General features: G+C 42.2%; 1 protein-coding gene across 5 annotated transcripts in view; it reads right to left on the bottom strand.

Moving 5' to 3' along the window:
- INO80D (INO80 complex subunit D) overlaps positions 1 to 26,354 on the bottom strand; it is a 70,962-nt gene extending 44,608 nt beyond the window's left edge. Inside the window, exons 1-4 of one of the 5 annotated variants that reach the window (XM_059168293.1) lie at positions 26,219 to 26,331; positions 6,967 to 7,059; positions 6,615 to 6,861; positions 456 to 1,207 (exon numbers count right to left, since the gene is read on the bottom strand). In XM_059168293.1, coding sequence (XP_059024276.1) covers positions 456 to 1,207; positions 6,615 to 6,832 — 970 coding nt within the window. In that variant the 5' untranslated portion in view covers positions 6,833 to 6,861; positions 6,967 to 7,059; positions 26,219 to 26,331. Of the gene's footprint in view, positions 1 to 455; positions 1,208 to 6,614; positions 6,862 to 6,966; positions 7,060 to 25,337; positions 25,781 to 26,068 lie in introns of those variants that run through there. The other 4 variants (XM_059168291.1, XM_059168294.1, XM_059168292.1 and 1 more) reach the window with 4 other exon arrangements.
- Between the last annotated feature and the right edge of the window lie 285 nt (positions 26,355 to 26,639).

The raw sequence follows: 26,639 nt of genomic DNA, 5'->3' as shown, positions 1-26,639 counted from the left end.
ATTTTTTCACTTTTAAATCATGAATAGGTATTGCTTGGGGAAATTTTTTTTTTTACAATTTTTTTTTTTAACTGTCAGCAGGTATTAACAATGCTATCATTATTCCAAAGTCCTAAGATAAGACATGTAGAAAAGTTCATCAGACACAGGTGCTGAGCTCACAGGGGCAGAGAACCACACAACTGCCTTCTAATACTGCTGGTGCAGTATTAAGAACTGTGACTGTCGTTCCAAATTTCCCAACTCCTACTTCCCTATCCTGGCCACCAAGGATCATCCTCTCCCCCCTAGCGTGCTGCCTTTATGATGGCCTCCCCAAACACAGTCCTTCCCTGGACCACGGGGTCTCAGGGTCCCTCCAGCCCCGTGATATACACGGCAGTTCTGAACACAGAGCCTCCCATGGAAGGGGAGGCACCTTCCGTGCACGCGAGCTGGGAAACGAGAGAACTCACCTAAATGGGGAAACAGATCAGTGTCCAGCTGATGTTTCTGGGTGCACAGTTTCACCAGTCTCTGCAGGCGACTTATACAGGAGAAGTGTGGCGAGAAGGCTGTGGCTTTCATGAGGACCCGGTCAGTCCTGGGCGGGTCCGCGGCGGGAGCCCTACTGGATGGCAGGAGGGGCAGCGGCCTCTTGTGGGACCACTGCCTTGCTTGTGCTATAGTGTGCGTGGTGGGGGCCACTCCCTGCATTGGTAGGCTGGTGTTCGGAGGTGGAGGCGACTTGCAGACTAAACCCTGCGGTGGCGGTGGCGCTGGAGGTTTCAAAGAAGTGGATAAAGGGGACAGGCGGGAGTGCTGCTGCGGGGGCTGCTGCTGTGAGGGCGCAGGAGGGGGACTAAAGTGCTCTTGTCGGACTTTCAAAATCTCGGTCTCTCTCTGGCGCTGCCGATTCTGGGCCAACTTGCTCTGCAACTTCTTTCTCACAGTTGCCCCTTTCTTTAGGTCGTCATCTTCCTCGTTGAAAGCGAATGGGTCTTCCAACTCGGTTTCCAGGTAGTGGAGAGGGACCCTAGCCCCAGGTGGAGAGAGGGACATGCCATCCAGTCCATTGGGCATCTTCAGGGCCAACGGGGGCACCGTCAGGCTAAAGGCCATGGTATCCATCTGGTGCCTGACCTTCACCTCATCTATAGGATCATTCTTTTTCTTCCTCTCTTTTTTCGGGATAAAGCCAAGTACCTGCAAGTGGCTGTTGCAGTACCTTTAAAAAGACACACACACACGGGGAAATGTACATGATATACACTAAGAGAAGTCGAATATAAAACTACATAGTACAAAATGTAAATCCTACCTAATATATTAAACATGCAGGACTATAGGAACTTTTGGCACTCACGGATTTAATACCAACAACCGGCACTGCTCTCAAGCAGGCCTCAATGTCTGCAATTTTCCTGAAGCAAAGAGTGGAGTTGTGTGCAGAGGCTGCCAGACAGAAGCCAGTCGTGCAAATACTGAGCGGCCCTGGATAACCATCCAGCTGTGGCTTCTCACTCTGCTTTGTGACTTTGTATTCGCAGCACAAAATAACTCATCAAGTCTAAAGGATCTCTAAAAACTCTTGTTATGGGGAGGGGGAAAAATATGTATATATATATAAGTAGCATATATATATATATATATATATATATACACACATATATTATATATTCCAATGTCATTCAAGTATTTGCAGATTCCCAACGATCTTATGACATAACCCCTAAAAATATCAAGTGTCTACACTATATTCTACACACACACACACAGACTGAGAGAGAGAGAGAGAATAAAGAAGGGAAGGAGATAGTAAAATAATAAAACTAGTTAGAGGGATTATAGATGAAATGAGTTCCTCAGTAGCCAGAGAAGTACATGTTTTCTACCTGCAGCAGGTACTAAAATAATGCCCTTTATACAGATGAGGAAGCTAAACTTGATAAAAATTAAGTAACTTGCCCCAAACCCCAATCTGGAAACTGACAGAGCTGAGACTCAAAGGAAGAATCAAAGCCCAGAAGACTCTCCCTAGTCTTCAGCAATGAGGTTACTTTTGTAATGTCAATGGTATTTTCAAAATACTAAAAAGGACAGAATCTTCTACTTAATAAGAAGGCAGAATGCATGTTGTTCCCATAAACCACACTGAAAACCTAAGGAGGCTTTTAACCGGTAGAAAAGTGGTGCTTCCCAGACTGGTACTCTTTACGCAGTTCAGGTCAGCAAGTAGGCCATAAAAAGACTAGTCCACGCTTAAATAAATTCAGAAAGTGCTGGCTTCAACAGAATTAGTAATTTTGTTGTTTGCTTCTGCTGAACAACCTCTCAAAGCATTTTGTATGATAATGTGCATTATGCTTCAAGGTGGCAATATACCTGTCTGGCAGTGTTTCCCAAACTTATTTGAAAATGCCATCTATTTTTATTGTAGTGCACCTGTGATATCTCTACAGAACAGGGTTTGCGGGAAAATGGCAATGAAGTAATTAATGTCAATCCTCAAACTCACTGGGCTGTATCAGACAAATTTTTAAATATTTGTTCAAAATACATATTCACCAAAAAATCAAGAGACATGTGGTTTTGTTGGTTTGTCTTAGAAATCAATCTCTCAGAAACACGCCTCAATTTTAATAGGACTATTAAGAAAAAGCTTTCAGGGCAGTCAGGAAAATCTGTACCACGTGTATGTGCACATGCCTGCACATACACATGTAACAGGTTGGGGTCAGGTCTCACATAGACCTTGAAACAGAATAGATTTATAAAGCTGCAGCCAACAAGGAAAAAAAGTTTCAAGGGGTAACTGCATGATTTTTGTTGTTTTTTCAAGTCATTTTTAAATTAACAAAAGGATTGGTAGCGGAGAAATGAGATGGGATTCAACTTGGAAACGGAATTTTTCTGCTCATTACACGTGGGCAGCGTCCACGGGAAACGGAGCTTCCTCCATGCCACCGCCGGGCAGCGGGCAGAGACCTGCAGGCCAGCTCTCCTTCCTCACCCTGGACTCCTGCTCCAGCTGCGCTCTCAGCACTACCACCACCGAGCCTGAACCTGTAGAACACTTCCTCCTCTAGAAGAAAAAAGCCTTCACAGCTAGAATTACAACAGCTTCCTTCATTATGATCAGCGTTTAAAAGAAGTACGCAGGGATGCCTGGGTGGCTCAGTCTTCAACGGAGCCTTCAACTCAGGTCTTCAACTCAGGTCCAGATCCCAGCGTCCTGAGATCAAACCCCACGTCTGGCTCCCTACTCAGCGGGGTGTCTGCTTCTCCCTCTGCCCTGCCCATGCTGTCTCTCTCTCTCTCTCAAACAAATAAATAAAAACCAAAAAAAAAAAAAAAGAAAGAAAGAAATGCCCTTAAAAAAAAAAAAAGATACACAAATACGACTGAATAACTACACAGGGGAGTGACTGCTAATGGGTTCTTGCGAAGGGATGAAACTGTTATAAATCAGACTGTGACGATAGTTGCACAACCCTGTAAATATACTAAAAAATACTGACTGGACGCTTCAAATGAGTGAATTTTATCAGATGTGAATGATATCTTAATTTAACTGTCTAAGGAAAATAGTAAACATACAAGAAACAAAAAACTTCTTGACAAATATACACTATTAAAAGTATATAAAATTATAGGGGCGCCTGGGTGGCTCAGTGGGTTAAGCCGCTGCCTTCGGCTCAGGTCATGATCTCAGGGTCCTGGGATCGAGTCCCGCATCGGGCTCTCTGCTCAGCGGGGAGCCTGCTTCCTCCTCTCTCTCTCTGCCTGCCTCTCTGCCTACTTGTGATTTCTCTCTGTCAAATAAATAAATAAAATCTTTAAAAAAAAAAAAAGTATATAAAATTATAGCAAACATATTTAAAGTATTGTATAAAATAATCAATTTAATATAACCACTTATCTGAGAAACGAAGGCTACAGTAATAAGCCTTAAGCTTCCTACCGTACAAGTACATTAGAAAATGAACTTTACTTTTTTAATTATGCCAGTACTCCTACTAAAAATAACACAATTCTACTCCAAAGAGGCAGCATCCCGTAAGTTAGCATTATTAATACGTACCAGAAGTTAGACATCAGATACTAAGAAGCTTCCTTTAGCTGACCACCAAAATGAGATAATCTTATCAACTAAAAGTCCTTGGGAATTTGTTTTCTAAAATAATACATAAAACCATCTCAAATTCCTAAATGTCCGAAGAGTTACTGCATTAACAATAATGAAGGCTTATTTTCAAAAGAATATCAACCTTTTCTACATTATGTCATACAGTGTAGTTATTAACTATCAATATTTACACACATGCTAGACCTTATAGCAATTCAACCTGGATTTCTTGAGGCAACACAAGAACATTACCTCCTACTGATGTCTACTTTAATCTATTTCCTAACAACCCTACAAATATAGTAAAAATATTAATACCATTTGCATTGGTTTGAACCAATTTTTTAAAAAAATTTATGTAACTTAGTAAGCCACACAAAAGGCCTTCCCCTTCTTTTCTTGTTCTGAAAAGAGGAAATTACTTTGAATAGCAAGGTGAAGACCTATGATTCAGAGAATTAAGATTGTGGAGAAATTCAGAGCAACTCTTATTTTACTTCTCCCTGCTAGCTATTAAAATAGTACTTGCTTCTACTAAAATGAAAAAAGAAAAAAAAAAAAAAAAAAACCCAAGGTGGACAACTGCAAATGTGGTAAACTAAATTTAAGACAAAATTAAAATTTTTGTTTTAAAAATTTAATGTCTGGCTGGCTCAGCAGGAGGAGACTGGGACTGTTGATCTCAGGGTTATGTATTTGAGCCCCGCATTGGGTGTAGAGATTACTTAAATAAGTAACTTATTTAAAAAAAAAAAAAAAAAAAGGACAAAATTATAGATGTGTTTACAGTGGAGTCTGGAGTAAAAAATGAATCCAAGTTCATCAATTCTTCAAGTTAAAAAAGGCCAGGGCTGCGGCACCTGGGTGGCTCAGTGAGTTAAGCCTCTGCCTTCAGCTCAGGTCATGATCTCAGGGTCCTAGGATTGAGTCCTGCATCGGGCTCTCTGCTCAGTAGGGAGTTTGCTTCCCCCCCTCTCTCTGCCTGCCTCTCTGCCTACCTGTGATCTCTCTCTCTGTCAAATAAATAAAATCTTAAAAAAAAAAAAAAAAAAAAAAAAAAAAGCCCAGGACTAAGAAATGGACAGGTTAAGTCAGCTAGAAGCAGCTGGACAGGTATGTTTAGCCAGGTACAGTGGTCCCTTTCTCAACAGAGATTAAAATTTTATTCCTTGCCTCACTGAGCAGCTGCTTCTAACTTTCAGGTACTGTAATGTGAAGCTTTAAGTGCTCATTAGAAATTCCAAGGGAGTATTCCCAAATCACCACATGATGCTATCTACACTCATTTTGGTGGGAGCTCTATGAACACAAATTATTTATTTATTTCCCTGTAAAAGTGTAAAAACTGCTCACCAGGACATACACAAAACATGACCTCTTTTCAACCAATTTATGCAGGAGACATCTGCTTATGCATAGGAACAAGGACCAAGGTTGTACATAAATATTTGAGAGATAAAAGTAAAAAGTTCCCATTTTCTACCTAAAGATAACAGTATTGGAAACTTTTGGGAAAGTAATTGTGCATCTGTCTGTAATATCCTACAATGACCCACAAGGTTTCTGGAGAACTGAAGAAAAAGAAATGAAAAAGAGATTATGAAAGATAAGTATCATAAGACTCTCTAAAAACATCTCCATGTTTTTTAATTCAGCATAGTAAAAATTCATAATCCTAGTGATAAAGCCTACTCTTACTCTGAACATACCATTTCCCACTTATGTTAAACATACTTTATATGGAACTTTTTTAACCAAAAGAAGCAAGATTAGAGAGCAATGCCAAATACTGTTTTGAAGTCTGATAGAATGTAAATCTTCTTCATAATTCAAGTAATCATTCTTCTGAATAATTCTTTTTCAGTAAGTACACACCCTTTGCTACCTCTCAAGCACAGATTAAAAAATTCCAAAATCATTATCATTAATTATAACACCTAATAGCTCCTGTAATTTCTGTTGCGTAAGCAGATTTCTATCGTCATCAGGAACTACTTTTTATAAGACTGCAAACCAAACACAAGCAACGATTTTGAGGGAAAAAATTCTTTTAAAAGTCTATTAAATCAGGGACGCCTGGGTGGCTCAGTTGGTTAAGCAGCTGCCTTCGGCTCAGGTCATGATCCCAGCGTCCTGGGATCGAGTCCCACATCGGGCTACTTGCTCTGCAGGGAGCCTGCTTCTCCCTCTGACTCTGCCTTCCACTCTGTCTGCCTGTGCTCGCTCTCACTCTCTCTCTCTCTTACAAATAAATAAATAAAATCTTAAAAAAAAAAAAAAAAAAGTCTATTAAATCAATAATTTAAAAACAAAAAAACACACTCAAACTTACTTTTCAAATAACTCTTCAAGTTCTCTACTCCCATTTTCTAGAATGTTTTAATTCGCCCCATTTAAAAAAAAGAAAAAAAAAGACACCCCCCCCCCCCAAAAAAGAGAGAGACAAAAAAGGACAATTCCAAGCCTGTGGATGAAATCAAAGACGGAGTTCCATGATTAGTCTTACCTACGATCCTCTGATTTGGGGATGGGGTTGGTGCAACGTTGGCTGTTATACTTGGCCACATATTCACATTGCTTGAAGGGGGCAGTCTTGTCCTCCAGAACGTGTCTGATACAGAAAGCGTACCCGTTCAGTCGCCGCTGCTTGCACAGTTTGGGGCTATATGAGCACAAGGGCTTATTGTCAACCTCAGAGAAGTGTATATGTTTCCCTTCATACATCACGTGACTCTATTCCTTGTGAACATCAGCTAAAAGACCACCACAAAAAAAGAAACCCAAAGGATAAATCAGAGAGTGTAAGGCACATTTAAGCTGAGAATTTCACTGAGGGACTTCTGGCCCCACAGCCATACCTGATTTTAAATCTTCTGCACCATAGCAATGTTAAGAGAACCCCAAGGATACCACAGTTTGGAATGCTGCAGAATCAAGATGAAGCAGATTGTCTACAAAAATATCAAAAGGCCTAGTTAACAAACAGAAACGAGAAAGGCTTGCTCACCTGGGAAGTGAAATAAATACGAGGATATCACCCTTCCTAACGAGATGGATTCTCCTTGGTAATCTGTCATCCCAATATCAAATTAAAATAGTAAGAGACATTATAACGTATCAAGTTACCTCACCCCTCCAAATTGCAGGAAGGAACTTTGACTCTGGGAAAGGCCTGTGAGTACCTCAAAGCAGCGGGCTCTTCCACCAAACCAATGTCGGAAGGCGGCAGGTCTCTGGATTTCATTACTGGTGGCTGAACACCACCGCTATCTTCGGAACACACAATACCAATGCAATGAACCTATAGACCTAAAATGTCCCTCAGAAGTTCGACATTTTTTGATGTCAGCAAAATATTTGGCCGTGTGCAACAAATGTTTCTATGAAATACCAAAAAAGGGGGGCAACCCCTGTTTTAGAAGTCCCTTCCCCATTATTATTTACCCACGTTGATCCCATCCAAACCGTAACTTCTTAGGCCCAAAGACTAGTCCCCTAACTACGCTTCGGCCACCCAGGGCGCGGCTCTCCACCACATGCTGTATCCAATGACACTATTAAATAGTTTAACAATCAGGAGTGAAGAAATATTTGGAGTTTAGTAACAAATGGAAGGAAGAAACCGTGTTAGCACCCACTACTGCTCTGCACGCAGAATGGCCAGCAGTAACGTTTACATATTTTAACACCAGACAGTCTACAGGGAAAAGTGATTTGTCAAGTTGGGCTACTGGGGGCGCATGTGATTTAACCCGCTTTCTCCAGAATCTACAAGTCATCCAGATGGGCTGATGGAATAGCTTGAACACATGGCGACAGAAAACTCGAGAACACACTCCTCTTTACAAAGCTGAATATGAAATTCCTTATATCCATAAATGTCAAGACACATGCTTAGAGGAGTCAGAAGACAAGTTTGCCAAAACCTGCCACTTAATGTTACCTTGAATAAATAATACCACCTCGGGTTTTCTCACCTACAATGGGGATAATAGTTAACTGTTATCAGGCTGCTCTAAGGGCAAGTGATACAAGGTACACAATGCATCAACTACCTTGCCTGGTGCATGTTAAGACCAAATGAAATTATTAAAAAATGTTAACCTCATTACTTACATTCTACCTGTTGGAGATAAAGATAAAGAATTTCTATTGTTCTTAAGCATTTCACTGCAGCAGAAAAAACTGTGAAGTATTAGCTTAGTTAACAAACCTAATTAGAGATCAATGTAAATAAAAAGATAAGAGCTTTCGGGATGCCTGAGTGGTTCAGTCTGTTAAGTGTCTGCCTTCTGCCCAGGTCATGATTCTAGGGTCCCAGAATCAGTCCTGCATTCAGCTCCTTGCTCAGCAAGGAGCCTGCTTATCCGGCTGCCTGCCACTCCCCCTCTTGTGTTCACTTTCTCTTCCTAACAAATAAATAAAAGCTTAAAAAAAAAATCAAAAGTAAGAGCTTTCCCTTTTTAGTTTATTAGGATATAAGGAAAAAAGTTGTATTAAAAATTTAACTGCCGGGACACCTGGGTGGCTCAGTGGGTTAAAGCCTCTGTCTTCGGCTCAGGTTATGATCCCAGGGTCCAGGGATCAAGCCCTACATCGGGCTCTCTGCCTGCTTCTCTGCCTACTTGTGATCTCTCTCTGTCAAATAAATAAATAAAATCTTAAAAAAAAAAAATTTAACTGCCCTAAAGGTCTAGATGTTCAAGGACAGAAAATATTTCGAAGCAAACCCATACTTTTTTATTTTTGCTTTTTTTTTTTTGGAGAGGGAGAGAGAGAATCTCATGCTCAGCACATGGGACTCCATCTCACAGCCCTGAGATCATGACCCGAGTCAAAATCAAGAGTTGGACACTTAACAGACTGAGCCACCTAGAAGTCCCTGCTGTTTCATTTTTACACTCTCTCTGGCTTGCTCATCCACCTGGTCAACATTAAATATTTCGTACATTTCGTTAAAGTAAACTTGTATGAACTTTGGGGAAAAAAATACACTGGATGTAGGTGACAAGGGTAGCCAATAGAACTATCTATAGGAGAATATTTCATAAATCACAGAAAGAAGAGTGGCGGCGGGGATGGGGGGTATGAAAGACAACCTTCACTTTTAAGACATATTATAGATCTACAGTCACTTGTGATGTATTTAGACTGATGATTTCCCCTTTCTTTCCAATTTTCATATATCTCTTTTTTCCTATTTGAATTGGCCAGAACTGCTGGAATAATGTTAATAGTGGGGACCACGGTTATTCCTGTTAACTGAGAATTGCTTACAGTCAATGGTAGGAATCCTGCGAACTTTTGCCGTTAAGACTTATTTCCTGTTATGTTAAGGAAGTATCAAATAATTCATTTTTATTCAGTTGTTTCTTTAAAAAAAACAAAAAACAAAAAACACCCCATCAGGATTGATGGTTAATTTTACCAAATTTTTTTTCAGCTTCTTGAAAGAAAATCATTTTTCTCTTTTGTACTGTTAAAAACATGGCATTTAGTACTTCCTAATACTGATGTATTAATATTTCCTGATAGTTCATCCTGAGAATGTAGCCATTGTGTATTATCCTTTGATAAATTACATTTGCTAATTTTTAGGATTTTTGTAATTTGAAAATGGTCTAGAGCTTGGGTTTTTTAATGTTTTTTTCAGAATTTGGTATCAAAATAATATTTCAAAAAATAACTTAGAAAATCCTTTCTCTTTTTCTGTGTTCCGGAAAAAATGAAAAAGCACTGCAGTTATAATGTTCCTTAGCAGGTTCCTGGGCCTCATAGTGCTTTTTTGTGCACATCAGGTTTTGAAATTACCTGCGCACAATTTAGCAATATGATCACTTTAATTTTCTAAGTATCTGGGATTCATTCTCATATTCTGAGTGCATTCACACACAGAATTTTTGTGGGGTTTTTTTTTTTTTGTGATATTTGTGTTTTCTTCCTTTGTTCATGATTACACTCAACAGTTTATCTGTTTAAAATTGTTACTAACATCTTCAAAAATATAAATAAAAAGCCCAAATCTCTTGGATTTATTAGTACCTCCATGTATATTTTCTAAATTCACCAATTTCTGCCTTTATATACCTTCTTTCTGCTTTCTTATTTTTTTTTTTTTTTTTGTAACTTCTTGGGCTGAACTACTTTACTATCTCATTCTTTTCTTGGTTAGTCATTTATTTATATTTATGAATTTTCCTCTGAATACTGCTTTAGTCATATCCCAGAGGTACTAACACAGATGTTTGGCTATCAGTACTTTCTAGTTAATGTGGATTTGACCTTTCAATTTTTCATTTGCCCTGAGAGTCACTTAATTTTTCTCAGATGGCAAAGTTTTATATTTTCTTTTGCTTTAGTTCTAGTTAAGAATAAAGAGCACAATCTGCACATATCTCTGCTTTTTGGATTTGACTGATATTTTCTTTGAGGTCCAGGGGGTGTGCTTGAAAAAGAATGTTTCCAGGGTATGTTGTTATTCCATGTATCATGCTATTATATTAACCTTTTAAAGTCTTCTGCTAATGGGTCAGCAAACTGGCTTTCAGAACAAACGTGGCCCACTACCTGTTTTTGGAAACAGTTTCATTGGAACACGGTCCTGTTCATTCATTTACATGTTGTCTATGGCTGCTTTCCCACCATAACAATAGAGCTGAGTATTTGACAAAAGAGACTATGGTCACGACACCTAAAAAATTCACTAAATAAGTGAATAAATAATAAACTCACTAAAATATTATTTGCTGGAACCTTTTCAGATACCTCTCTTAATGGATTTAATTTTTTTTTTGCTCCAATCTGTCATTTTCTTCTAATAAATGAGTTTATCCATTTTATAATTCTGTATTTGTTTATATGACAAATAGTTTGTCATAATTTTATCTTTTAAAAATCCTTTTAGCTTTTAATTTTTTATAACATATTTCACTATATAGTCTGTTTTTTTGGAAGATTTAGTCTATGTTCTTTAGATAACATCTCTTTACTCCACACTAAGAAAATTAGTATATAGTTGACCCTTGAACAATGCAGGAATTAGGTGCACCAACAACCCTACATAGTCAAAAACTGAAGTGTATCTTTTGACCTTACTTACCTACGAAGAGCCTACTGCTGACCAGCAGCTTCACTGATAATACAACAGTTGATTAATACAAATTTCCCATGTATACGTATTATATACTATATTCTTACAATAAAGTAAGCTAAAGAAAATCATAAGGAAAAATATTACACTACTGTATTTACAGAAAAAAATCCAGTTTGGACCAGCACAGTTCAAACCACGCTGTTCAAGGGTCGGCTGTACTTAGCGTGACTGTTATTGATCTCATGTTATGAATGATGAGAAAAATTTTCATTTTTGGAACCACCTACCCAATCCCCAATTCTGAATTTTTCCTTCTATTTCTACATTGCCACAATATTAATATTAGTTCTACACTTAAAATTTATTTAATGCTAATCACCAATTATGTTAATTCATATTTTTTCAAGATTTTATTTATTTATTTGACAGACAGAGACAGAGTGTGCATTTGCACGTGCACAAGCAGGGGGAGAGGCAGAGGGAGAAGCAGGCTCCTGGCAAAGCAGGGAAAGCCCAATATGGGATTTGATCCCAGGACTTCGGGATCATGACCTGAGCCAACTGAGTAACCCAGGCATCCCCAGATTTTGTCTTTTAAGATTTTATGTATTTATTTGACAGAGAGACAGCAAGAGAGGAACACAAGCAAGGGGAGTGGGAGAGGGAGAAGCAGGCTTCCTGCTGAGCAAGGAGCCTGATGTGGGGCTTGATCCCAGGACCCCAGGATCATGACCTGAGCCAAAGACAGACACTTGCTTAACAACTGAGCCACCCAGGAGCCCCTTAGCTCAGTTTTCAACTCATCTCTTGACTCAATAGTTTATAATTACCCTCCCTTCTCCAGCCCTGCCACCCCCCAAGTCCCCACCTGCAGGGATGACTGACTGAGCACTAAGCCCTGGCTTTTTGGGGAAATATGTGTCAATTTATATTAAGCTATAGCTTGCCTGGACATAAAATTCTTGGGTTCTATTTTTTTCTCTAGTGACTGTGTAGTTTTTTCCACATGTTGCAAAATGGAAAAGCCTGTAAGTCCAGTCTCTTATTTTATAGGAGGCTTGATTTTTTTTTTCCCCCATTTTGAACCAACAATAGTCTTTACATTGAAAGACTAGAAACCGGGGCACCAGGGTGGCTCAGTGGGTTAAGCCGCTGCCTTCAGCTCGGGTCATGATCTCAGGGTCCTGGGATCGAGCCCCGCATTGGGCTCTCTGCTCAGCAGGGAGCCTGCTTCCTCCTCTCTCTCTCTCTCTGCCTACCTCTCTGCCTGCTTGTGATCTCTCTCTGTCAAATTAAAAAAAAAAAAAAAAAAAAAAAAAAGACTAGAAACCATTCTAAAATATCAAGTCTTTTATTGTGATAAACTCTTGCTGTCTTGACAAATTTCTCTGCGTCAATGATTCTCTATGTCAGGGATATCAATTACTGGGGTGCTAAATTCACTGTTTCATATCTATTACTCTCTAGTCTTTCTGAATTTTTACTTTTTTCCATTTTGGATTGCTCAAATCTCTCAAGCTTACCTCCATGATTCCCAGCTAGAGTGTGTATCTGCCGCTTTGAAAGTGACCTTCATTTCTATAATGATTAGATTCTTTTATTTTGTAGCCTCCTTCCATCAGTTCGCTCTTATCTCTTCCTGTTGCCTTATCATTGATTTCCAGAGCTACTGTGTCTCATCTTTAGTTTAGACTCCTGCCTCAGAGAAGCCAGACCTCACTCCCAACCTCACACGTCACCCTCCACCATAGGGAACTCTGTTCATGATTTTCACTTGCTGTGCTGCTTCTGGAAAATGGTTCTCAGCAACACTCTTCCCTTGAAGCTTGGCTCAATGCTGAACTCATCTCCCCAAGTCACAGAGGCCCACATGCCACAGATTTTCGGGGCATGATAATGTAGGCTTTATTTCTCTTCAGTTGACCAAGACTGGCCGCTGTACAGCTGCCTGCTGCCAGTTTCTCCTCTACTCTAAACTCCCTGCAAAATTCGTATGACTGCACGGTCCCTAATTCAGGGAGCCCAATGTACACACCAGCTTGGCCACTCCACATATGCGGCTTATTGGTTTTGTTCCCATGGTGGGTCAGCCACTTGGGAGAAAGCTGGGCCCTCACCTTGCTGGAGTTCATATTCTCCTGTCGTCCTCCTGTCTTGGTTCAATTTTCACTGCACTTACCTGGACTAATTCACATACTCTGGTTGTAAGATTTCGTTAGTTATCAAAGAATGAGCTGCTTTTCTGTTTTTCATGCTCCTTATTATTTCTAGTTGGTGAGAGAACAAAGATGTCAGTACTCCACCATCATTAACCAGAAATATATTTTAAAATTCCATATAGTAAAATCTATCAAAATAAAACCCAAATTATAAAACAAATGTATTATCTAATTTTTTACAATAAACACATTACTTTTATAATCTACTTTTTAAAGAATCAATATGCTATTTAAAAAGTTAATAAACTTGACTCAATTTATTTCACTATGTGAAATCCACAAGACTCTAGCTTTCATGGCAAGTGTTTATTAAGCACTTCTGAAAAGCCCATCATTTTCTCAGAGACTGTGAAAAATTTAATAGCAAAAGACAGGATTTTTAACTAATGTGTTAAAATTAAATTAGTTAAAAACTAATTTTTAGGGCGACTGGGAGGCTCAGTGGGCTAAGCCTCTGCCTTCGGCTCAGGTCATGATTCCAGGGTCCTGGGATCCAGCCCCGCATGGGGCTCTCTGCTCAGGGGGGGAGCCTGCTTCCCTTCCTCTTTCTCTCTGCCTGCCTCTTGCCTACTTGTGATCTCTGTCAAATAAATAAATCTTAAAAAAAAAAAAAAAAAAACACAGCTAATTTTTAACTGTGTGTTAACTGGAATTAAAAAAAAAAAAAAAAACCTTGAATTAAAAAAAAAAAAAAGACACAATTTTCACGTTTAGAAGATACAGTCCATAAGATGCATTTGAAAGGAAGTGCACAACTAGAGGACCTCACCCCAGCTCAGCACCCAGACTCCTCTAGTCTCATCAGATCTGAAAGGCTGCCCTCTCTGCCCACAGCAGTGGACATCTTCCCTGTTTGTGTACCCCCAACCTCTGGCCAGCCCAAGGCCAATATTGCAGGACCCAGCTTAGTCAGGGCCACATGCAGATTCCCAAAGGCTACATTAGTTCTGTGCTCCACGCTTTTCCCCTTTTGGCAATCATCACATTCTACTGTAATTGCCTATTCTTCTGTTGTCTTCCCATCTAAAACATAAAGGTCCTAGAGTGACAAGCAATTTTCTGTTCATCACTATATCCCAGGGCCTAGCATGGTGCCCAGAAGTTAATAAGTGCTCAACAAATATAGCCATTTACATAAATAGCTTCTGTGACAGTAACTCTTAATTCCTGGTGCTCTACCTAAAACAAACATTACTAGATTCACTCAGGGATCATGAAATGATTTTCTAAAAAATTGCTAAACTGGAACTTCAGATAGTCTATACAATAATTTCTAAGAGCCACAGTCACACAGCAAGAGAAAGTAAAATTAGAAACTTGATAGTTTCTCAATACTCCAGTACATCTCATGAACATCAAACAGGTACCATATAACATGGTACCCAATGCCTATTCAGCAAATAATGTGTAAAAAATATAGAAAAATGCCGGGTACGTGGCTGGCTCAGTTGGTTAAGGGATTGCCTTGCTCAGAGCCTGATCCCGCAGCATCCGACCGACATCCTGCTTAACCAGAGTCTGCTCATCCCCCCCCCACTCATGTGGGCGCACGCTCTCTCTCTCATAAATAAAACTTAAAAATCTTAAGCTATCTCTGTATCATTCTTTCCATCCTCCTTTTGAACAATCAACACTTCATTTTCAAATCCCTCTTTTAAATGCTCAATTTAGGGGCTCCTGGGTGGCTCCGTCAGTCTAGTGACCAACCCTTGATTTTGGCTCAGGTCATGATCTCAGTCAGGGCTGTTAAGACTGAGCCCCGCATCAGGCTCTGTGCTGGGTGTGGAGCCTGTTTAAGATTCTCTCTCCTTGGGGGCCTGGGTAGTTCAGTGGGTTAAGCCTCTGCCTTCAGCTCAGGTCAGGATCTCACTCAGGGTCCTGGGATCCAGTCTCGCATCGCACTGTCTGCTCAGGAGGGAGCCTGCTTCCCCATCTCTCTCTGCCTGCCTCTCTGCTTACTTGTGATCTCTCTTTTTGCCAAGTAAGTAAATAAATAAGTAATCTTCAAAAAGATTCTCTCTCCTTGGGGCACCTGGGTAGCTCAGTGGGTTAAGCCTCTGCCTTTAGCTCGGGCCCTGATCTCAAGGTCCTGAGATCGAGCCCCACATTGGCTCTGCTTGGCGGGGAGCCTGCTTCCCCCACCCCCAACTCCGCTTGCCTCTCTGCCTGCCTGTGATCTCTGTCAAGTAAATAAATAAAATATTTTTTTAAAAAAAAGATTCTCTCTCCTTTTCCTTCTGCCCCTACCCCTGCTAGTGTTCTCACTCTCTTAAAAAAAAAAAAGCTCAATTTAATCTTCATACTTAATATTTCCAATCCTATACTGTACTCAGACTCACTCTGTATACCATAAAAAGTAACAAATGTTGGAGGAAAATGGCCCTCTGCCTCAAAATCGAACTTCCTACTAAATGAGTATTATTTAATATCAAAATCACTTCATGTATAAACTGGAAACAACTATTCATCTGGTCTTTACGTTAATGGGTTTTTTTCTTTTTAATTAAAACAAAAGCACTAAGGCAGATCTCAGGGGAAAAAAAAAACTTTTTTTTCTTCATTTGTTCATGTAGCCTCCTACAACTGAAGTTCTTTACCCCAACTCCAAAGGTGAAGTTCACAGAGCCTCCTTCACTCCTTAACATCTGTTCTAAGACATAAAAGAGAGGAGGGGCTCCTGGGCGGGTTAAGTGTCTGTCTCCAGCTCAGGTCAGGATCCCAGTGGTAGAGCCCTACGCAGCGCGCCCTGCTTAGCGGAGAGTCTGTTTCTCCCTCTTCGTCTGCAACTCCCTCAGCTTGTGCTCTCTCTCTCAAATAAATGAATAAAATCTTTTTCTTTTAATAAAGATTTTATTTACTTATTTGACAGAGAGGGGGAGAGAGAGAGACAGACAGTGAGAGAAGGAACACAAGCAGGGGGAGTGGGAGAGGGAGAAGCAGGCTTCCCGCTGAGCAGGGAGCCTGATGCGGGGCTCCATCCCAGGACCCTGGGATCATGACCTGAGCCGAAGGCAGACGCTCAATGACTGAGCCACCCAGGTGCTCCTCAAATAAAAAAACAAAATCTTAAAAAAAAAAAAAAAAAAGATATTGGGGCACCTGGGTGGCTCAGTAGGTTAAGCCACTCCCTGAGGCTCAGGTCATGGTCTCCGCGTCCTGGGATGGAGCCCCGAAATGAACAGGGCCTCCTGCTCAGTAGGGAGGCGGCTTCTCCCTCTTCCTGCTCTTGTCCTCCCCGTTGCTCTCTCTCTTACCCTCTCAAATAAACAAATAAAATCTTTTAACAAGTACATAAATAAATAAAATACAAAGATATAAAGAGAAGAAACATATAATGCCCACATGATCTTAGTCAAATAGTATTTAAACACTATCACATGGTCTAATCTATGAAGAAAAGATATACCCTAAGCTCCATTTTTTAAAAAATTTTCTAAAGATTTTATTTATTTATTTAACAGACAGAGATCACAAGTAGGCAGAGAGGCAGGCGGAGAGAGAGAGGGAAGCAAGCTCCCTGCTGAACAGAGAGCCTGATGCGGCGCTCAATCCCAGGACCTTGGGATCATGGCCTGAGCTGAAGGCAAAGGCTTTAAAACCCACTGAGCCACCCAGGCACCCCCTAAAAGCTCTATTTTTTAGCACATGATCAGCATCACTTCAAAGAAGAAAAAAATCCTAACCATACTCTACTTATTAACAGCAACTGTAGATATGATCTTCAGCTATGGAAGTAACTTGTTGGGAACGTCAGTGGATCTATGCTCCCTTATAGAGAATGCAAGCAATTAAGCACTTCAGAGCAGAGCAGAATACACACCCTTATTTATTACCAAAAGACAAACGTAACCATTACTGAGAGTAGTCTCACAGAATGAGTATTTTCACGGCAAACATGTCCATATACTGGAATTCAAGAGCAGGAAATAATGGACAGGTGTAAGATCTTAAAAACTCCTTCCTAGGAGCATCTGGGTGGCTCAGTCAGATATACACCTGCCTTCGGCTCCTTCAAGGTCATGATCCTGGGGTCCTGGGATGAAGCCCAGTGCTGGGCTCCCTGCTCAGCAGGAAGCCTGCTTCTCCCTCCCCCCCTGCTTGTATCCTCTCTCTCAATCTCTCTGTCTAATCCCAGGGTCCTGGGATCAAGCCCCATGTCAGGCTCTTTGCTCAGGGGGAGCTTGCTTCTCTCTCTTCCTCTGCCTGCCACATTGCCTGCTAGTGCTCTCTCTCTCTGACAAATAAATTAAAAAAAAAAAAAAAAGCAACCTATCGTTTATTATAAAAAAATAAAAATTATTAAAAATATCTGTCTCGCAAAAAAAAAATTTTTTTAAGAAAAAAGTTAAAAGGAAACTTAAAAAAATCTGTCTCTCAAATGAATGAATAAAATCTTAAAAAACAACAACAATAGGAAAAAAAAACAACAACAACAATAGGAACAACAAACCTTCCTTGATATTCTATGCGGAGTTTAATTGGAAAATAAAATGATTCTTTTCCATAGTTTCATCTTTGCAGAAACGGAGGAATAAGACATTAGCAGGGAGAAATGGAAGACAAGCTTTTAACAAAAGCAACCTATGGCCCTTTCAGTCTCCCACAGCAATGCATAAACCAATCTGACCAAAATATGAACATTACTCTCTTTGGGACTGCAACGGTACCACATCCGTGTGGAAACTCTGTATGTCCTGACTGTTCTTTTGAGTCTCGTGTTTCAGAAGCATGTTCATTTCACTGCCACAGCATTTCCCCTAATTGCTACCTGTAATTTTATATTCTACCCCCTTTTAAGAGCTAGACCAACAACATACCTTACAATTTTTTTACATCCACCACCTAAATTCCCACAATGTTAGCTTTCTAATATATTTAATACAATTAAAAAAAAAAAATACTTATCCCGAGTCATATACTCGCGGGTCTTAAAAAACTTGTCTCCCCATTCTAACTTATTTCTGAAACAAGTTTTTTTTTTTTTTTTTTAAAGATTATTTATTTATTTATTTGACAGAGAGATTACATGTAGGCAGAGAGGCAGGCAGAGAGAGAGAGGAGGAAGCAGGCTCCCTGCTGAGCAGAGAACCCGATGTGGGACTCGATCCCAGGACTCTGGGATCATGACCTGAGCCGAAGGCAGCGGCTTAAACCACTGAGCCACCCAGGCACCCTCTGAAACAAGTTTTAATTCAACTTCATGGAGCTCAAAAACATAATGAGATACTAAATAGCTGAGTACATTCATTAAAAAACAACAACAACAAAACTAACATCCCACATACCAATATGAAAAGTGGTAAAATTAGACTCGGAAGTGATGAAAATCTGCCCACTGATGTGATCTGAAAACAACGATCAGGGAGAAAATTGCCTATCACCTGTAAACATAGATAATACTCAGCATAATTAAAGTTCAAAATAAAATATTTTAAAATAAACCAAGTAAGTGCTTACTGAATATACGTTTTGTGACAAATACTGTGCTCAAACAGCACTATACAAATAAGTCTGCATAATGAACTGAAATTAAATACAGCCTTTACACTAGTTGAGTTCCTTAGCGGATTGATTCATTAGAAAGGTAAGGATAGTTTCTGCAGCAGTTGGGGAGGGCACTCTTCGACTCTGGTGGGGATCAGAGATGGTGCTCCAATCTGGTTCTGCTAATTACTAGGTGTGTGACCTTGGGCAAATTATTTAGGTTCCAGTTTCCTCCTATGTAAAGAGAGAACTATAACAGCATGTACCTCATTGAGTCGTTTAGGAGAATTAAATTAGGTATTTCATGAACCGTACTTAGCATGGCACCCGGCACATAGTAATCACTTAATCTTAACTACTATTAAAAGCAGTAAGTAGTAGTTTATTGGTATTATCATTTTAATCTAGAATCTGCAGGGCTAAAATGCTCTCTCCAGCGGCTAGTGCTTTTCTGAATGGTACAGGGTAATTCTCCATTAAGTCAGGCCCTCCCACCTCCTTGGGGCTTGAGTAACAGAACCACTAAGAATTGTTTCCTATAATCTATATATTTTTTTTCTATAATCTATATTAAGAACCCAATGTTAAAAGTATAATTTTTACATTTTCTAGAGCATCTATATAGTGATGGAAAATACCAATGAGCAGCGCTTGATTCGGTTACAGCATTGATGAACTCCATTTAACTATCCTTTACAACAAATGCTGAACTCCTATCCATGCCACAGTCACTCTTCATCATTACAGAAAGCCTGTACTGCAGGACCAGAGGAAAAACTAAGTTATAGCTCTAGTCCTCAAAATTCTTTCCTTCTAAGAATCTGAAACGAATGGTTTCTTTGTTGCTAAATTTCACATGCACTTTTCCATCCTTCTCTTACTTAACCTCTCTGCCGCTTTGACACTGTTGACCACTTTCTCTTTCTTGAGACTCTCTCCTTTCTGGCAGCTCAGTGGCTTCCTTTTTCTTGCTTCCACCCTTAAATGTCCCTGTTCCGCAAGATTTTTTTCTTCTTAGCTTGTAGGGTTGCAAGATCAAATGCCTAAACATGCCACAGGGGCCGGCCAGAGGCGACCAGCAAACTTTGCTCATCTAAAGGAGGCTCACTCTAACCAGCTCCAGCAAGTTGTCGGGATTAAAAAAAAAACAGACAGAAAAAAGGGAAAAAAAATACAGACCCAAGGTTTCTAAACCTTAGCCACTTTTCTGAAGGAGAAATCCAGGTTTCCACACAAAAATGCAAGCAGTCCATTAAACTGTTAAAATAAAGATGCCTGACCTTGACCAAGTAAATCTATTTCCTTATCTATGAAATGGCAGTGATCAAGTCACAAACATATAAAAAGTGAATCAAGCAAAACATTTCTACAGCCTTTCATGTGATCTTCCACTCTACATCTACCCCAAGACCACAGGTTATGAACCCAAGCCACATGCAGAACCGTAAACATGCAAAAATGCATTCTTCTGGAGAAGAATCCAGAGAGTTCATCAGATTCCCCCAGAAGATTAAGAACCAAACTAAGCCAAATGTTTCTGCTTCTATGGCTGCAGCTGTCAGCCCTGTGAGGGTGATCCCCCCGCCCCCAACAAGCTACGTCTGGCCAACCTATACAGACCGCTTTACCTCAGTGAGCAGCCTCTCCACTGACTTCTCTCCATCTCCACTGTCAATGCCAGGGCCTCAGTTCAAACCTTCCATCTCTCCTTAGTAGCTGCCTCACTGGCCTGTTCCTTCCACTCTGTACAACTTGGATCCTCTAAAACGCAAATAATTTACTTGACCAAAGGCCTTCAGGGTCCGCGTAGGAACATAAAAGGAATCCAAACTCCCGAGCCCACCAGAGCCCACCAGAGCCCACCAGAGCCCACCAACACTTAGGACGGAGGCCTGGCAGACTTCTCCCCTCCCACTATTTATTCCTGTTCCTACTACTCCTACAATTTGCAACACAGAATACTCTTTTGTCCTCAGGCATTTATTCATAGGAGCAGGTCCCACCTCTTGGAATGCCTTTCTAACTCCTCCCCTTCGCTTAGGGCAGAAACCTTTATTAAAGTCTAGAAATCCTGGAAAGTCCTTCTCCTCTTTAAGGCTTACCCCTAGGCCAGAAGAAATAGGTTTTCTCCCTCCAGGCTAATCTATCCCTTATCATTCAATGATGAATGCCAGCCTTTTTTTTTTTCCCCCACTAGACTAAAAACTCCTCAAGGGCAGAGAACAGTGTCTTTGTATAACAAGGCCACAGTGACCAAGAGGAAACTGATCTGGTAAGTGAATGGAACAGCCCTGGTTCTGGCAACTCCCATCATGCCTCAGGTAAACATCCCACCCTCCCCGGATAGGCCATCCAAAGTCACGGACTAGGGCTTACACCCTAGGCCGCTTACACCCTAGCAGGCCTAGAACTCCAAGTGTCAAAGGAGCAACTGACTACAAGTAAACCCACCTTTCTTCCCCACCGCACTTACCAATCTGCACTTACATCTGCCAACTCACAGAATTCATGGTGGTGAGCTAGACCACCACGAGCTGCTGAGACTTCTAGGAATACACTGCCAACTTTTTTACTGGCACAAAAACAGTTATTTGCCCCATGAAGGTAATTACACTATTATATCTGCACTCAAATACTTACTAGTATTAGTAATATCTGCGGAGCCAAGAACTTACATTGGAAAAAAAAAATCTCATACCCAGAATAGTAAAAATCTTTGGAGGAAAATATTATATAAAAGTCATGCACCCGGCACCATTCTAGAAACTGTGCGATTCCAATCATTCAGTGGCCACAGCAACCCATGGAAAAGGTATTACTATCACCCCTTTTCACAGATGGAGAAACTGAGACTTAGTGAAATTAAGCAATTTGTCCAATCAGAGGAGCTACAAGGCCAGCAAAAGCGCTTAGCCAACAGAAAACTACACAACACTGTTAAATGGGAGATCCTAAGATTATGTTGCATGTACACACAATCACACAACAAAATATATAAACAGTGGTGAGTTATCTCCTGAATATGAAAAACAGGTCTGAGCGGGATGAATAAAAGCCTGTATAACTTTAAGTCAGAAAAAAAGCAAACAAGCCAATAAGAGAGATGGTATTTAAATGGTTTTAATTAGGGGCACCTGGCTGGCTCAGTGGGTTAAATAAAAGCCTCTGATTTCGGCTCAGGTCATGGTCCTAGGGTCCTAGGATTGAGCCATGCATCGGGTTCTCTGCTTAGCGGGGAACCTGTTTTCTCCTCTCTCTCTCTCTCTCTCTCTCTGCCTGCCTCCCTGCCTACTTGTGATCTCTGTCTGTCAAATAAAAAAATAAAATCTAAAAAAAAAAAAGTAAATTCTTTTAAAAAATAAATAAATAAAATGGTTTTAATTTAAAAAGGGTAAGGTGGATTAGGGGAATCGTTAACCAGGACCTACTAAGAGCCACGTTGCACATGGGCCATCTCATCTAATTCTTGCATCACAAATGTTGTATTTCCATTTTACAGATAAAGAAACCAATGATTAAGTAACACACCCCTTGAAGAGCTGGGATCAGAATCCAAAGCCCAGTCCCCATGCGTCTGACTGCAGGATACACAAATAAAATTTAACTGAGAAGCTGTTTAAAAACAAAGCACATTCTGGGAAAGAATCAGAACCAGGAAACCTGGCGTATTGAGTGAGGGTGGGAAAAGATAGAGAGGCCTAAGGTTTTAACTTTAAGCTTTAGTTAACTCCCCAAGTGTCTCAAAAGAGCCAGAAGCATTCTCTGGAAAATCAGCCAGGACAGGGAGGACTCTGGGACAGACCCGTACCTGAGGGGAGTGGGAAGGAGATTCCCCGGCTGTTTGTTTTGCAAAGCAGAATGGCATTAACATAAGTTACAGGGAATTAAATGTGACTCCATTGTATAAACTGCAGAGTATCTGCTTTGGGGACAATTGGCGGCCTCCAACTCAGTCTCACCTATTCATCTATTGTCTACAAGTCACCAGGTGTGGGGGGGGTGTTGCGTGTCCGACAATATTGCTAACTGTATTCAGATATAAATGACCTCTCAGGGCGCTTGGGTGGCTCAGTGGATTGGGCTGCTGCCTTCAGCTCAGGTCATGATCTCAGGGTCCTGGGATCGGGTCCCGCTTTGGGCTCTCTGCTTGGCGGGGAGCCTGCTTCCCTCTCTCTCTGGCTGCCTGCCTCTCTGCCTACTTGTGATCTCTATCTGCCAAATAAATAAAATAAAATAAAAATGACCTCTCATTATTCATAACTGCTGTTCCAAACCTGGATAGTGAGAGCTATGAACTCTTGGGAAACATCTCAGGTGAGAATGAATGGATCAGCACTTTTTTTTTTAATGACATATTTTATTTTGAGCGCTCTGACTTCGAAATTTTAAAATCCATATAAACTAAAATCTCATTTCTCTAAAATAGTAGTGTTTCAGTTTTCTAAAATGACTTGCTGAGGAAAATAGCTGGGGTGGGAGTATACAAATTTCCTTATACAATCTTTCAGAGGAAATAAAATATGATTATTTCAGACTTACAAATTAAAATAAACATCTACTTTTGAAACTAAATATTTAATAGTGAAAAATGCATTATCTTTGCAATTTAAAATTAATTCAGTATTTGCCCTGAAAGTCTCATTAGTTTTTAATAAAATGTAACTTAGAAAAATATCAAATCCTCCATTCCCTCAGGAGTCAAGTAGCCCACAAGGTGATTAGATTAGGAAATTATGTAGGTTTGGGACAGGATCCTTCTGAAAGCTTAGAAAACTAAAGTCGACAATATACCTTAAAGATCTTAATTTATGGGGCAGAGAGATCTTTTTAAATCCTAAAATGTTGTAGGAAAAAAGAGACTCCCTGAATGATTTCTTCTATCCAACATGCTCTAAAAATAAGGATGAGCTAGAACAGAAGTAACAATTCTGGGTACACAAGCTTATGAAAATGTCGGAGTCAATACGCAATTTCAATTCATCAATAAAGTTAAACAATCATTAAATGTAATTTGCATTTTTGAATGAAATCCATACAACCTCAAATATCAAGCTTTCCTTAAGTAAAATGCTAACTGGCTGGGTATCTATCATTGTGGAGAAACAGAAGGAGTTTTATTTTAGGCAGACAAAAGGAAAAGAAAGCCACACTTAGTAAGAATCACAGAAGGAGTCTCACTTCCACGCCTGACAGAAGTCAGACCAAGTCATGGGTTATCTCTTGCTCTGCAAGGGGCAGCTTTTCACTAGGTAACAGTGCTCTGGGGGGTGTGTGGTCAGAATGTGGAACACCTCTGCCAGCGAACTACAGCCTGATACCAGGCAGCACACACGCAGATACACAGCACATAATACCACAGGTCCACTAAAAAAAGAAAGGGGGGAAAAATAAAAGTGAAAGAGGAAAAATAACCTCCAAACTTGCCCACACCAGGGGCTGGTAGTGGGGGGCAGAGGACATTAACATTTCCATTTCCATACTAAAGAACAACCAAAAGGAGGTTAAGTGTAACCACAGGAAACATCCCATCCCTGAAAACCAGGAAATCTAGATTTGGAAATTAAAGTTTTTGACTTTTTTTTTTTTTTTTGCAACTTTCAAAGCTCATGGCACCAAAATAAAGCTAAAATTAAATCCGTTTAAACATAGGAAAAAAAAAATTACCAAAACCACACTGTGTCAGCTATGTTCAGTTCCCTGAGGGCTCTTCCACCGACCCTTCCGAGTTGTGGCAATAACAAGTTTCCCTAAAATCCCTATTTTCTATCTCTAGGGTCAAACATAAGAATATCACAGAAATTCAAAGAGTTATGGTCAGAAGAGAGAAACTGCTCATCCTCAAACCGCAGACCTTGTTTCAGGAGCTGCCCTGCCCACCTCCTCTCCCTCCTCCGAAATTGTAATGCTTCCAAGCGTGCTGACAACCGGGGTCTCCCCCTTGGGTTCTGCTCGTGTGTCTGATGTACCAGACACTGACCAAATAGGGCAGGAAACTCCTACGTCTGGGGGCTGCTCCAGAAATCCAGCCCCCTCTCATGACAGTCTCCTCGCCGGTCCCTACAGTCTTTTTCCCTCTGCGGGGACCGTCCAGAAAAGGGGGCCTGAGACCCAAAGGAGTCCGGGAAGAAAGGCGGGGGGTCGCTTAATCGGAAATGAACACCCCCGGTGTCTGGAGTAAAGGGCTAAAAGGGCGATCAGGGGAGCCTACCCAGGAGAAATACCACCTGAATGTACCTCCTCCTCTCCCGCAGCAAAAGCCCAGTCACTAACTAATACGCTAAGAAAAATCCCTGGAAAACTTTTCCAGACGGGCAGAGAAGGCCCTCTCCCCAGCCCGTGGGGGCTCCAGGGGGACGGGCTGGAGTTTGCAGCCCGGGAAGGGCTCGCCGGGGAGTGGGGTGGGGCGCGGGCGAGGGGGACAGGGGCGGAGTACCTTCAATGGACAGGAACTGGCAAAGAGTTGCAAAATAGCCGAGTGCTCTCCCCCCACGCCCTCGGGGGTCGCGGGCGCTAGGACCAGGGCTCCCCGAAAGGAGGGCAACCCCCAATTCGGGCCTAAAAGGAAACTTTCCGGGCCGCGGCTGCACCTGACTCCTCACCGCCCCTCCACCCCACCCCACGCCCGCCAGGCCGCCCGCCCCGCCCCGGCCTGGCCGCCCGGAGCGCAGAGACGGATAAATAAATTCAACTATTACCGGAATCGAGGGGGATGGGGGCGTCTGCGAGAGACCAGGGCGAGGGGGCGGAAGGGTGCCCATTCCCCACTCCTAGGCCCTGACGCCCCCGTCCCGGCAACCCGGGCCTGCCGCCCCGCGGGGAGCCTCCCGGCCCGGCGCACGATCCGGCCCCGCAGCGCCGCCGTCCCGCCCGGAGGCCCCGGGGGAGCCGGAGGGGCGCGGGGAGGCCCGGGGTGCTGGGGCAGGGCGCGGCAGCCGCGGGGCCCGCCGGCCCGAGGCCTAGCCGGCTCCCCCCACCACCACCCCCCAACCCCAAACGCCCGCCCCGGCCCACACCCCCACCCCGGCCCGCGCAGGCCGCGCTGCTCTCCCGGCTCGGGCCCCGGCCGGACCCCCGTCCGCCCGCCCGCCAGCCACCGCCGCCCGTGGGCGCCCCCAGGGCCCCGCGGCCCCCAGCCCCCGCCGCCCCGGCGCCGGCCCCTCTCACCCTTTCATTCTCTGCCCGGGGCCTGACGCGGGCCGGCGAATCCCCGGCCTCACGTAAGCGCGCTCGCCGCCCGCCCTGCCTGCGCGGCCCTGCCCGCCGCCCTACGGGAGCCCGGGGATGTGGGCCGGGCCTGGGGCCGCCTCTGCTTACCTTTCAGCTGCTTTTTTTTTTTTCTCCTTCCCCCCTTTTCCCTCGGCCGGGCTGACAGATCAGAGTGAGAGGCGCTGGCAATGGACTAGGAAGCTCGGCTGCCGCTGCTACTGCTCCCCCCTGGGCTCCGGCGAGAGCCTTTCCCTGTCAAGCAAGAGGGGTGAGGATCATATTTTTATTTTGGAAACTAAAAAGTGCTCCCAGGGTCGGTGATTATTAAGGGGAAATCCCTGAATATACTCTCCAGCCAAGAAGGCAGGGCTGCCGGGGCTGCACAGAAGAGGCAGCAGCCTCCTACAGCACCACTACAGGCACTGCGAGGACATAACACCAGAGAGCCGCTCCTCTGCCCTCCGAAACGACAACTTTCCTACCATCTTGGAGGCAGAGGAAAGGGGGGCCGGGGGGAAAAGTGCACCCG

Source organism: Mustela lutreola, chromosome 3 (assembly GCF_030435805.1).
Source record: "Mustela lutreola isolate mMusLut2 chromosome 3, mMusLut2.pri, whole genome shotgun sequence".
NCBI classification, from domain to species: domain Eukaryota; kingdom Metazoa; phylum Chordata; class Mammalia; order Carnivora; family Mustelidae; genus Mustela; species Mustela lutreola.
The sequence above is the reverse complement of the archived record's forward strand: the minus strand, read 5'-3'. Positions and strand labels throughout refer to the sequence as shown.